This window comes from Athene cunicularia (assembly GCF_003259725.1).
Source record: "Athene cunicularia isolate RWA chromosome 5 unlocalized genomic scaffold, athCun1 chr5_part1, whole genome shotgun sequence".
Taxonomy (NCBI): domain Eukaryota; kingdom Metazoa; phylum Chordata; class Aves; order Strigiformes; family Strigidae; genus Athene; species Athene cunicularia.
In genome coordinates this window covers 28037601-28051940 of record NW_020799101.1, presented here as the reverse complement: position 1 = coordinate 28051940, position 14340 = coordinate 28037601, and the positions used below count along the sequence as shown (strand labels likewise).

The following is a 14340-nucleotide window of genomic DNA, read 5'->3' as shown; positions in this document are numbered from 1 at the left end:
AGGCACTATTCAACGACATGCATAGGATGCCATTAATAGTTTTGCTGGTTTCTATCAGGAATTTCTAGCGGAGCTATAAAACTGGGATGCCTAAGGTAACAGGGATGTTAATCAAAGCAACGGTCCCAGGAGGTGTTTCTTCAGTAGCAATTTCACCCCTCACTAACCTCTTCAAATTTATGGCAAAAATTCCTGGCCTTTGCCACCAGAAAAAAGTTGTCTCTTACTGCAGTGGGTGTTCAGCACTGTTGTATGCCTTGTTCAAGCTGCATGTCTCTTACTGCTGCTGTGTCCTTTTGCTATACATGTGCCTCAGCAGCATTCAGCAATTTTTGCTCTTTCTCTCATGTCTTACAAATCGAGTGATATTCCTTATGCTGGCGTTCTCCAAGTTTCTCCCTCCAAGCTTAGGAAGGCAAATTCTGCTGCCTCTTACACAAGGTTTTCAATAGACTTGCCACTGCTCAGAAGCAGAATTTTTTGTTTCTTTAAGAGTGGAGATAAAACTGTGTTCTGTTTTCTTACTCTGTGCTGTGGCTCATCAGTTGGTTCTTCGTTTGCTTGCAGTACACAAAATTTAGTATATAAATATAGTAAAACTTACACAAAGAATAAGGACAACAGTAGTGTCACCAAAATAAAGTCCACATCTCCAACTTTCTTGACAGTGGTTTCATTTTGTTTAGGCTTTTGAAAACTTGTTCAGGCACAGAGCACCAACTCCTCTCAGCGGAGGAGCAGGACAGCTGGAAGGGGTAATTTCTTGAACGGCTTCAGCCTGGTTCGCAGGAGGACGACTGCCAAAAGTTAGGAAGCAGTCAGACATCTCAGCAGATGACACAATTTAAACTGGTGCACCTCCAGGAAAAGGTGGCAATGATTTCAGAAAGCTCTTTCCCTTCTAGATGCATGCAGACCTTCAAGACTCTGGGGCTGGCTGGCACGTAAGGAATATAATGATTCAACTTTGTTACCCTCTTCTTTACAGAAGACCCCCCCCAAAAGTGGGCCTCCTGAGACAGCCAGGGTGCATCCTTGTTTTCCTGTGGCTGGACAAGTGCAGAGCAGCACTTTACGCAGATTGCACACAGATTTCAGGCACTAATCCCAATTTTTACAGCCTTGGCCTGATTCTGCTACTAATTTTCATTGCTCCATGCTTCCTCTCCTACTGGGGTTATGTCATCGCTTTGGAAGAGGGTCCTTGGAAAATGGACTGCTTCTAATTGTGATCAGCATTTCTATGACACTGTAGGTCTGTTTAAGGAGACATCTTTGCCATACAAAAAAATAATCAGCAGGAAAGGATCAAATCTTCTCCAGCAGATGGAGGAAACCATGACAAAAGTGCCAAGACAGGGGACATTAATTCTGTTTAGACTGGAAGTTGCAAATGCCAGACAAAAGGAGGACAGACACCTTTGGTTCTGAAGTTTTAATACTATTAAAATTGCTCCAGACAGACCTAGGACTCAGTTTACAGCATTGCATCTGAAGGGAAGGAAATTCTGTCTGAGGAAGGTCAAACCCAAGGGCTGGTTCTAAGAAACCTCTTAGAAGCAAAGATGAACAACTATGGAAACAAAAGATGCACAGACTAAACGTATTCAAGCATTGCAAAGTCCCCTCACAAAGTATGTTGCTTAAAAAGTTGGTCTTGCCTTTTAGAAAGGCCAAGTTTTTCTTTTTCACATAGCAATCTAAAAATAAAACATTAGCTAAGCCTAACATGCTAAATACATGAGTTGAGATCACTTTCTGGTGTTTGACGATGGGCTTTAGGATGACTGGGGCACAGGAATACTTGTAACAGTTGCTGGATCGTGGGACCTGCTGGTCAGTGCGAAAGTGTCCTCTGGTGACAGCAGCACTCTCGAGCGGTGCCAGAACTGCAGAGCCCAGCATGTGACTGATGGAGGGATCTGCACAGGAATGCTCGTGAAAGGCAACTATGAAGCCCTGATCCCACAGGCAAATCCCCATGCTGCCCGGAATAAAAGGCAGAACTGCCATCCAAACCCAAACGTTTCAACATCCTGGCTCACACTTGTGCCATTTCGAATGTGTGCTTCACAGAAGCCAAGCCACAGCACAGCCTGTCTCTTCAAAGTCCTTTCCTCTCAAAACGAATTTAATTTGTAAGGCACTTGAGAAGAAAAATCAGAAAGGACTTAGATTATTATATATGTTCTTACAGGACTGTTAATCTAGGAAATAGCTATACAAAGCCTAAATAAATTGGTAAGCTAAGAATAGCAAATTGAGAAAACTCAAGCTGGACTGTGTATTACCATAGCAGAGCAGGAATACCCGCTATGAGACAACTTTGTTACAATGGAAATTATGGCACAAGCGTGCCCTTTTCAGTTCCTCCACATGGCACTGTTAAACCAGGCTGTTACGCAGCGCCAGAATAATTCTGCGCTGCAACACGATGATAACAATGTGTCACAGTACACAATATACCACATGACAATGCAGTGGCACTCTGTTCCTTGAATTGTTACCCTTTCTTTCGTGGTTCTTTCAAACAAATCTAAGAAAGGAAAGGCAAACGACTGTAGAGAAGAGTAAGTGAAAGCTGATCTTCTGTGAGCAGTGGCCAGCACTTTGGAGAGTATGCTGTCATCTAACATCCTTGTAGGAAACTTGGCCCAATCAAACGTTTCTATCATCAAAAGTGAGTGACCCGAACAGCTGGATATACTCTGTGAGCAGGGGGAGGGCGCAGGAAGGGCGCCGGTACTCGCTGCCTTCTCGCCCTCCTGGCGTGAGACGAGGGGAGCTCGCGTGGGGCCGAGCACCTCCCGCCCCAGCCAGGCTCCCACCATGCCCAGAGCCCCCTGCGAGGCCACGGCTGATACACATCTGTCTTTGGAGGCTCAGAAAACGTTGTGGGTTTTTTTCCTTCTTCTTTCATACCTAAAAATTTTAAAGATAGAGTTGAACCTCAAAAAAAAAGTAATTTAAAATTAATTTCAGCAGTTTTCCAGAAAAGCAGCGCTACAAACCCAGAAAACTGATAGATTATGGTAGAGAAACAAACCCAAAGTTTGCCTCAGTGCACTTTTTGGCAAACATATGCAGCCTGTGACCTTCTGCCACTGAAAACATTTCAGGTGTAGTTCGTACATATGTTTAGCAATTTAATGCACTCCAAATATTAAAAAGCACTTGTTTGGAAAAATACCTGTTTACCAGAATGCAGCTATGGGTGTGTCACCGAGGGTGGAGCATTTCACCACCAGCAGATCAGATTTGTTTGATTACTTAAAAAATAAAACCAAGTTTAAACACAGACCCAGCCACACTTTGTCACTGAAGCTCAGGCTTGCCTGCTGGGAGCTCAGGTGCTGCTGGGAGCAGGGGGAGGCAGGAGAAAGCGGGGCTTTGCTCCCAGCACCACTCATGGTCTCAGTAAATTAGTGTTTTACCAGCACTTCCCCAGGTATTGGAAATGAACTTTTTAAAGACATAGAAGTACAACATTGATGAGTGATAACCATTATTTTAATAGTTAGTGGCTTATAGCAGTTAAAAATACAAAACTTTGCACAAGTATATACATGTACATCCACAAATACACAGACACATTTTAGGGATGGTGCTACTTCAGCATCCCTATTAGGAATCAAGGTGATAACTTTACTCATCTGTCTTTATAATTCTTTTGATTTGCAGCATGAGTCATTTTACCTTTTGCATTGGACTTAATCCAAACATCTTCAAACCTTTGTGCCCCAAAATTTTCTTATCGGTGGTAATTAAAGAGTCTTCAAGATGGTCTGTTATACAGGCCTGAGACTGGACAAATATACAATCAAGCACTTGAAGGCAAAATTTAATAGAACACTGCTTAAGGAAGCACTGTAGTAAGGGAAGTGGGTTGCTGATGAAGGGCGGGAGGAAGACGACATCACTTGGTCCAATGGTAGAGGGCTGAGAAATCTTAGAATACCCCCTTACAGCAAGCTGGGTAAAGCACAAGGAGCACTTCTGCAGAACTAGACCAAGAAGTCACTGCTGTGGATATCAAGGTGGCAGTTCAGCGGTGCTGGGGAGAGAACTGGATTACAGCAGGCAAGCCAAATGCTGTACAGAAAACCCCTGCAGTCATCTGGACACTGGCTTTTTTTTTTTTTTTTTTTTTTTTTTTTTAAATAGTCCTTGGTAGCCTCAAGAAGCATTAGCTGGAATTGTTGCAATCGGTTATGACAGTGATTTACACTAGGCAACATAACCAGTGTTAATTATTATTTATTTGAATACAAACGTATAAAACTTAGAAGGTAGAAGATTGTTGTACAGTAGGTTAATTCAGTGGTTACATCAGTGATTAAAAATCATAAACCACATGTGTAATCTCCTAAATCCTAAAGTACTAGATTACCAGTCCAGCAGCAACATGATGTTGGGCAGGACTCTGGTATTGTCTGGTGTTCCTACAGATCTGCTCCCTCCACACAACCGGAGCAGAATCTCCATTTTTGGACTGTGATAGTTTCAGAGATTGTGGGTTGAGGCAGGTGGTGGCTACAGCAAGTTGGACTGTTCAGGGTCCTGCAATCTCTTCCTCCCTGTAATTACACGTCATGCTGGTTTTTGGCTGCTTCATGCTGGTTTCTAATGCCTGTATTTGGTAAGATTATGCTAAGGTCATCTGCCTTTACTATTAATACTAACATTTACGTGCTCTCTTCTAAGATACTTAAAACTTCACCCTCCACACAAGAACCATTGAACACTGAGTGCAGGGGTGGTGGCCCCAGCCCAAACCCTTCACAAAAAGAGTGCTGGCTCACATCTGTCACACTGTCTGCCAGACCAAAGCAGCTGAAGCTTTCCAGCACCATTAAAGGATTCCAGGAGTTAAACTTCCAGCAGGTGAATCTGACACTGGATATGCCAGTTAAGGTGATCACCTGCCTCCTAATATAGGTGAAGGAACCTGGCACAACAACTTCCCTACACTGGTGCTGCTAGCTGACACCTAAACGTGAACAACCACTATCAGCTTGAAGCTTGACTGCAGCCACCACACAAGGCTACATCCAGTATTTGAACAGGACTGCTCCTTCTGACCTCATCCTTCTTGAGTAGGAAGGGCAGCTTCCAATAACAGAAGCCACTACAGGGATTTGTCTTCTGCATCTTCAGCAGTCTGTGGTGGCCAGGAGGTGAGCAAGTTGTCTTTGAGGAAACACAGATTTCCTGGAAGAGAGTCCTTTAGGTTGGAGCTTAATTCCTTCAAAGGAGCTGGGTCAAAGGTTATGAAAGAGTTACGTACAAAATGCATCAGAAGAAATTGCCTGGGGTGGTTAGTCAGTAATTCCTAGCCCTGACATGAATGAAAGGGACAGAATTTGCACAGCAGGAAAAACAGCTGGTATAGCAGTCTCTGGCTACCTGCCAGGGCCAAGGTATATTGGACCTACCATGAAGGGAAATACTTTCACTATTGGATCTTGTCAAAATGCTGCTTGGAGGACAGACACTGGACTTGGAGATCAAGGAGGCCTACTGCCAGTTTTCCTGAAGTGTCTGGTAGAGCCTGATTAGTCAGGGCCTCTGAATCTGAGATGAAGCCGTTGACTCTATCCATTTCTGCACCTTTGTGAAACTTTGGCTTGGAGCCCCCTGCAGACACTGCCCATCCCTTACTCTGGTAGTAACAGCACACAGGATGGCTGATCTTGGTAAGACGTGGGTTTGTCTGGGGGGAAAGATGGATGAAGAACATTAATATCTCAGTGTCTAAGACAAGGGCAGAGAGAAGAAGCAAGTCCCCATTTTCCAAAGGCGTATGTGTGTGGGAAATGAACAACCATAAAAAGACATCTTGACATAGCTCAGAAAAAGCACAGCTGAGGTTTGAAGAAGCTGCAATGAAAGTACCAGCTCAAGCAGTCCAGTGCCAGGAATAGAGGGCTTCGTTCATGCCCTGTAAGCATACGAAAGCCAAGGACAGTCAGATCTGCACTGAACATGCAGCACATATGATTATTTTAAGCATGGCTGCTTAAAGGAGAAGTGGGTACTTTTCTGTATTTCACCCTCAGCATGCATAAGTAAGGCCTTAGGCTGGCAAACTGAATGACAAACTGGTAACTTCCTCCAAGAAGCATACAACTTTGTAATTGTAATTGATAACTTCGTAGCACAAGCTACAAACACCACCATCACAAGCAGGTATTTGGGTTAAACCGTTCCCACCTGCTCTACACAAACTCAAAATTATAGTTGTGTTGCTGAGGGGAAGCTACTGAAGGAAATAACCTTGGAGAAAGAGTGATAGGAACGCACAGTTGGGAGTAGGATGGGGACAGTAACAATTTAAATTGCATCTGCCACAGATGGACTTGTTCAGCTCAGTGTGCTTCCCACTCTGCCCCCCCCTCCCAAAAAAAAAAAAAAAAAAGTATTCACATTTAAGTCAATGGGGACTACTCATGTGAACAAGAACTTGCACAACTGTTTGTGTAACCTGCTAGTCAGGATGTTGATATCCTCTTGGGACTAGACAGACGGAGGGATATCAAGTACAACCTACACCCAGCAAAGAAATCTTCTGCTGCTCATATTCCTTACAGAATTTAGCCTTCTTTGTGGTGGGAACAAGAAATGCGTCTTTGATCTGGACAGGAGAGAGATACCAGCTCTGAACAAGGAAAAGCTTGCTCAGAAAACCTTAAGTATTAAGAGACATTTCTAAACAGTATCCCCCAACTGTTCTCATTCTTAGATTTTTTTTTGCTTAAAAAAAAAAAAAAAACCAAAAAAACAAACCCCACCCAGCCAACCAAAAATCCAACACTTGAAAGTGGTCAGTCTCCTACCTATCACCATCTGTTCCCTAGGCTCAAGGGTATGCCTATGCTGGCCACCTCTTAACAGCAGCAAAGAAAACCCACAACTACGCAGCAAGTAATTGTTCAGGTCTGTAGCATGTCTTAATGCTACAACGTAATCTAGTGCAAACAGGGAGAAAAGTTCGTGCAGCAGCAAGCCCCGTGTTTCAGTTTTTCCCACCCTCTTCACTCCTACCTTCAGACTTCTGCTCCATGCTGTTTTCACAGAGTATCACATACCTTCAGGTTTTAAAACGGTTTTAAAGCTATTGACTCAAACTGAGTTTAATAAATAAATACTGAAAGCAAAACTATCAAGGATAGTAAGGATAGTTTAAAGAAGCTGGTGGTCAGCTCAACAAAGCTATGAGGTTTTACACTGTTAAAGGTCCTAATTAAAGAACCATACAGCTTATACACATCCTTCTTACGTTACTCCTTAGATACTGATGAACATTTGCATCACTCAGACCAGGTATCACACTGGCTGCAGCTGTCAAAAAAAATGCTGGTTAGGGCGTGGCAAGTGCACCCACACAATGAAAGCTGGGCTTCTTGGCTGCTGAAGTGTAGCAGCTCCTGACTGCCTTTGCTCTCAGGGCCTCGTGGTAGTTGGGGCCGTTGGCCAACGGGAGCCACTACCAACCACAGGTCAGACTGGGCCTGGGTATCAATGGAGGCCCCTGGGGAGCCATTTGGAGCTCGTCCCCTGGAGCAGCAGCTGCGGTCAGGACTCTCACCAAGGAAACTCCTCGAGGTGACTTGGGTCAGGATGCTGCCCTGAGCAGGTCCTTAAGGTTGAGATAGAGCGTTTTGGGTTGTCATTAAACCCTAGGAAGTTGTTCTGTTCTCCTTTCGCAGACATTCAAACCTGAAATTTGCAGAGGACTAGTTAATCATGTTGACAAATTTTTTATTTTTGGTGCTTGGTTGTTTGAGAGCCTCTGTAACATAGGGTACTCACACTGAAACCAAATTCTGCTGTGTTCTCTCCAGTAAGTTAATGGGAAAGATGGTGTAGCAGTGTAACTCAAAAGGAAATGCCAGAGGCTCAAAATACTTTGAAAAATGTGTCATTTTATTTGTACACTTCCAAAGTTGTACGTAAAAACTTATAGTACAGTCCTGTAAATTTACTCATTGCTAGAAGAACTGCCAGGGACAGGGGAAAGTATTTATTCATCGATCATCAAGTTAGAGGGGAATAAACAAAAAAAACCTGGAAAAAATTTTTAGAAGTTATGGAACTCTCTCCTTTTTTTTTTTGTTTGTAATCCCCAAGTACAAATTTTATAAATACAAAACAAATTCACAAATTACTTTGAATGCTAAATAAATATCTACTTAATAAACTCAGACTGAATACTTCCAGCCAGCACTGGTACAGTACTTAGAAGATATGCAGTTGTACTCATTCATGTGTAGTGTTGAGAAGATATGCTCAAACAAGTTTTAAACATACACACAGTTTCTTCAACTGTGCTACAGCAGAAGATTTTATTTGAGTTGATAAAGCCCTCAATACCACAGCTCCTACAAAATCTAGACAATGAAACAAGGTCATTTGGTGCAGGAAAAAACAATGTACTTCTGGAAGATATTTGGACACATGAATGTATTAAAAATGTACAAAACCTCTGTAAACCAGTACTGTATCCAGTACATCTATCAAAATTATTAGACACTGAATAAAACTGTAGCAAAGGTAATCTTTCCTACATTCTCCTGAGTGCTTAATATTACATTGAGAATATAGTGCAGGCCACACTTCAAGGTGGTTAAACGGTTGTTATTGCTTTATACACGTATGACAACTGCGTGATTTAACATTTCATTTTAATGAACATTAACAGATTCCCTCAAAAAATCCTTTGGAAGGCAGAGGTTAGATTCGTGACTTCTTTGCTGCGGGAGCAGCATGGTCCACATTACCAGATGTGATCGGAAGTCCAAGCTTTTGAGCCTGAATGTGGAAGAAAGCTTGAAGTCTGGTTCCAGCTTTTGCTTCACTTGTGTTACGAGGGTTGTATTCAAAGCAGTTCGAAAACATCAGTTCAATGTCTTCAATGAATTCCGCTAGTAAATAAAAAGTAAAATTTAATTAGTTTAGCATGTCTCAAGTCAGAGAGCAGATAATAAAGGAGTTTAACACCTCTAAATTCATACAATGATCCTACAGACATGCAACACAAAAAACGTCTTTACAATGTCAAGTTTACATCATTATATTAGTGAAGTGTCATGTAAACATTCTTAAATTTCTCTGTTTATTAATAAAGGAAATGCAAATCAAGCAGTAACAACAGTACCTTTTCTAAATATTTCACCAGTGTCACTCACTGACATCAAGGGCTTGAGAAATTACTCCGCTGCTCATTTCTTATCTATCTATACATCATGTATTTTGGTAGTAAAAGAACTATGCTCAACGCATCTTATTTAAAAAAAAATAGTGAATGATGTTTTTAAAAAAACAAAACAAAACAAAACCACACCACGAAACCCAAACCAATTACAGCTTTCTAATCCTCTGACACAGACGTATTTTAGGACAAGAATATGTTTTAAAGAGACAGAATGGAGTTCATTACCTCTTTCAATAAATAATACTTACATGCTAACTTATATTCACATTTGTTCACTTTTTCACGGATTATGTTTAAGGCAATAGGTTTTTTGATGATATCATAGTAGTCTGGTACCTTTTAAAAAAGAAAAAAAAAAGAATGATTCAGAGATAAACAAATGGAAGCTTAAAATTCTACCTATGCAAAAAATTAAGCAAGTTGTGCATTAGCAGAAAGCATTTTGGGTTTGTTTTTAAATAAACAGGAGACCCAAGCAACCATCTCCATTTCCTGAACTGAATATTAGTTTTCAGGTATTGTTTTTTCATATCATTAAAGTATCAGACCCCAACAAACATTAGCCAGCAATTTAATTAATAAATCTAGTCCTAAATACACTGTGAACAACTGTAAGAAAACTGCATGAGCAGATAAGCATCATGGTGTTCCAGCCATTCCCATCTGTCAAGTGCAAAAATTGTTTTCAAGATTTTAAAACTTCATTTTCCTGTAAGATATTACAATATTAAAAGCTCTTTAATCATAAGTAACAACCATTTTTACTCCACTACTATTCAACTTCTTGCAGTTTTGCAAAAGAAATTAAATCCTGAGATTCCATTTAACTGTGTTGAAGAGAAGGTAGTGAACCTTTCTGTAGCAAGCAGGACACAGTGCGCAAGTACCAGAGATAAACAGCCACTCAGAACAGGGTTTATGTGATAAAAGTGAAGGGAGGAAAAGGATTGCCTAACCCTTAAGGGCGCTGATCATTTGGATCACAGATTTTTGAATTCCAAGTAAACACCAAGATTAGGGTTAATCTGTCTCACTCACAAAGAGGGACAGGGGGTAAAAGCATATCCAATCCAAATTTGACTTTTTTTTTAAAAAAAAAACAAGAAAAGAATAACCACATGCACCATCATCTATGTTTTAAAATCAAATTCTTGGTTATGGCCTATAACTTTAATATATCAAGGGCAACCTGCAAACAAACCTAGAAAGAATTAGTAGAGAAATAGAATTAGATTAACACTTTTTTTATTCCTTTCCATTTAGGAGTGCTGTTTACATAAGTACTAAAAAGAAAGGTAATTTTCTCTTTCTGGCTTGCTGTGCACTGATCATTCAATGTATTCTTTACATTGTCTTAAAGGCAATGAAAAGTTTAAACCAAAATTTCTCTCATGATGGATTTTTCTTTCCTAAATATACAGAAATTATCCCTTAGTGATTGATTTAGGCAAACCACAATGCACTGAATTCTAGCAGCTTCCTTTCAGGATCAAAATTAAGTTGAATTCTCCATCCCCCCTTAAGAGGCTTTCTTGCAATTCACCAGATTCTTGCACTTGCCAGTGTAATACCTGTACTCTAGTAAGCAGACACTAGTCTCCATTTCATTCAAAATTCCTCTCCTCCTCCTCTGCACTTAGATCTTCCATTCATGTTTGTACATCATTCTTTTTGTCCAGATACATTAATCCTTCTAGCTATCTGTGACTCTGAATTCAGAGTTTTAAGTCATCATTTAACAACTACCATTGTTAATTTTAATAGAGCATTTAAACACTGAGCTCTAGATCCTGCCAGAATGCCTGTGCAGAGTTCCTCCGGAGGGTTTGGAGAGGACAGGCACTTTGTTAGGGTAGGATAGTTGCAGCAGTGCCTTACAGCTGACAAGCCAGTGCAGCCTGCAGAAAAAGCAGACACGCTTTGGGAACTTTTATTCTAATACAAGCTTCTAAAGCAGTGCTTACTTTGGGTACATAGTTTACCATCAATTATTTTAAACAAGAGGGAAATTAAATTAAGAACTAAGCTAAGAAATAATCTTTTTACTGCATTATAGTTAAGATGGGCATGGTTATTTTATTGCAGGTCTGTTCTCAAAATATCTTGACATAAATTGAAAACTAATTCAACTGCTTAATTAATAACCATAAGCTTATCTTTAGCAGTACTATGCTCTATTTGTTGTTGGTGTTTTGGTTTGTTTGTTTTTGTTTTTTTTTTAAATCAAAGCATTTTAGTTTTAAATGCCTGATGGAAAACATATTTAAAGTTTTCCCAATAACATGTCAATTGGAAAAGTTACTTCTGGCACCAAGTATCTGAGCTGAGATGCGAGACTTCTTCCAAATCCTATTGCTTAGCTGTATCCCTGTGTGGGCAATGCTGTAAAGTCCCAAGTTTTACTGGCAGCAAACAGGATTCTCAACCATTATCATTCCCTCTACAGTTCTATCAGTTACCTGGATTTTGGAAACCAGTTTCATGAAAGGCCAGCTGTCATCATGTCGTACCAGTTCCACTACGAGTTGCTCAAAAGCTGAGAGTTCATGCACTCCCCCTTGACGTCCTGAACTTCTCCTGTTCAGTGAGGTTTGAGGAGATGATTCTGGAAAAAAAAAAAAACAACACATCCCACCAGATAAAAAAAATCTGACAAGTACAATAAAGAAAATAATAAGAAAAACACTGAAACATCAATATTCTTGGGTACTAAAACCGTAGTTTCAGGGCACAACTCATGTAGTTTGGCTTCAGGTCTTAACTATCCTACAGCCTTGTTATTAACCACTAAATGTCTCTTGCTGTACAAAATGCTAAGTACCAAGACTTAGCTGGGTTCCTCCTCCATTATCCTTCACTGCATTAATTTTGGAAAGGATTTTTTCACTGATTTCAATTTTAAAACAATTTGTTAAACACTTAAAGAAAAGCCCTATTAGAGGAAAACAGAATAAGCTGCCTGCTCATAACTTTTACTTCCACAAAACCTCTATTCAGAGTGGTTTTATCTGCTTTCAAGAGTAGTCAGCAGGGTAGTTAGAGGATAAGACCAGAAACTCCCAATGGTGAAGGACAGAAACTGCAGAATACAAGGCTGTCACACTGGAGTGCAAACTCTTTTACACTCTTCAGTCTCACACTGAGTCCTTTTTGTTTTTAAAAGGTTATTGTAGTTTTCCAAGTACTACCCTACCATCAAATACTTGTTAGTAGCTTAACAAACAAGGACAGTGCTAGCCCTGTACCAGGTAGATGACCTTTTAATTCTGGCAGGAGTTTCCTGTTGTCCATGTATATTCTCAGTTTCACTACCTTGCCTACATCTGTGTTCTTCACTGTTTAACTCTTTAATAAAACAAACCCATAAAAGCTATAAGTAAACATCTGCATGGGTTAAGGCATAAATATCACTTCCACATTTTCTATCCACTTATTAGCAATTGCTCCATATTGTGTACAAATATGAAATTTCAAATATGGATATGATAAACCTTGGAAAATTAAGTATTTGTTCTTTAGATGACAAAATTTTCTTTAAGGTTCACTTCTGTCACTGCAAAAGAAGGGAACTGTCCTGCTGGAAGTCGTAAAAATGCCTTCAACCACCACTTCTAGTCTCCTTGCTCCACCACACAAATATTCTGGCAACGAACAGAATGTGTTTTTTGTTCTGGATAAACACATTTCTCTAACCTGTGGATTGTCGTTTCCTGCCTCTTCTCTTGGGTTCAGTAACAGGAAGAGAAAGCTTTGAAGCAGAAACTGGATACTTCCTAAGCCGTTCGTTTGAGTCTCCGGTATCGACAATTCTAAATCCAAGAGAATTGGAGGGGCTGTTTTCCAGTGTGTTATCAGCACTCTTTCTTCCTCTTCGTCTTCTTCGAGGACTGAGTAATTCCACAAATACATCTGCTTCTAATGAACTTTGGCTCTGACGAGTGGTCCGGCTATTAAGTCTTAAAGAAGGCTTTGTCACTGATGAAGGGGCAGATTTTACCTTTCTTAAACCCCTTCTGGTAACTTTAGATGAAGATTCAGTTTGCTTAGGTGTGTTTTGCTGACTCCGAGAAGCGTATCTTGCCTGACGTTGGCTGTTCTGACTTGAGAATGGATTGTTGAGTTTGGCAGCTCTCATTTTTAGTGGAAACTTGACCTGGGGTCTTCCTTGCTTTGATGGGCTACAAAAAGTGAACAATTGTGTTTAAAGTTTATCCCAAAATTCCATTCTTCTCTTTTCCCTCATTTTTCTAATTATTTAAAAAAACCCAACCATTCAAGGTCGGACTGGCAAGCAGCTGGCTTTCAAGATGATACAGTCATTCAGTTACCATTATCTTAAATATTGCTCTGAAGTCCCTTAACCAAATATTAGGCGGAGCACATACTTTAAAGAAATGCTCAGAATTCTGATCACCCTTGAAGCTTGTGCTATATGAATACACTAACTGAAGCGCCAGCTATCACTTGCTTACTTCTCACAGAAATTATAATATTGTTCAAAAATCCTAGTAGTTATCACCTACGTAAAACTGCTCAAGAGATCAGGAAAGTTTCCTTCGACTTTTACACTCCTGGTATGTGTCAAATCCATCACTTTACTGAAATTATCACATTGGACTGTTTAGCTGTTTGGGATAGGTTTTGGTTGGTTGGTTTTGGTGGGGGGATTCTTGGTGTGGTTTTTGTATTTGTTTTATTTTTTATGAACAGCTACTACAAAACTCCTCAAGTCCTCCCAGTGTCACATAGCCTCTGACAGATGACCTTGTCTTCCCTAATGTTCCAATACTTAGTGTATGCACCTAGTCCCTCAAAATTCAAAACTGGACAAAAAAACCTCCAGGTTATCTCCAGAAAATCTTTACTGTTTGAAACTCTCTCCACTTTATATTCAAACAGTAGTTGTACAGAACTGCAACTCTGATGGCCACCTCTCACCCATACATCCAAGGCTGGAATTTTCATCCTGAAAAGTGAGTCTAAGTCCAATGCACCTAAATTTTGTTAATATTAAACCCATCAGTAAGAGCCAAATTAATGACAAGCTACCATTCTTTAAAATAAACATCTTTTTCGACTGGATTTTCAATATGTGGGCTTACATAAACAATTACTCCACCTAATAA

At 40.3% G+C, this 14340-nt stretch overlaps 1 protein-coding gene across 1 annotated transcript in view; it reads right to left on the bottom strand.

Annotated features, from left to right (window-relative positions):
- Positions 1-7905: 7905 nt before the first annotated feature.
- BAZ1A (bromodomain adjacent to zinc finger domain 1A) overlaps positions 7906-14340 on the bottom strand; it is a 69082-nt gene continuing 62647 nt past the window's right edge. The window contains exons 24-28 of the mRNA XM_026849297.1: positions 13241-13392; positions 12908-13192; positions 11674-11819; positions 9463-9550; positions 7906-8924 (exon numbers count right to left, since the gene is read on the bottom strand). Of these exons, the coding sequence (XP_026705098.1) occupies positions 8734-8924; positions 9463-9550; positions 11674-11819; positions 12908-13192; positions 13241-13392 (862 nt within the window). The 3' untranslated portion in view covers positions 7906-8733. The remainder of the gene's footprint in view (positions 8925-9462; positions 9551-11673; positions 11820-12907; positions 13193-13240; positions 13393-14340) is intronic.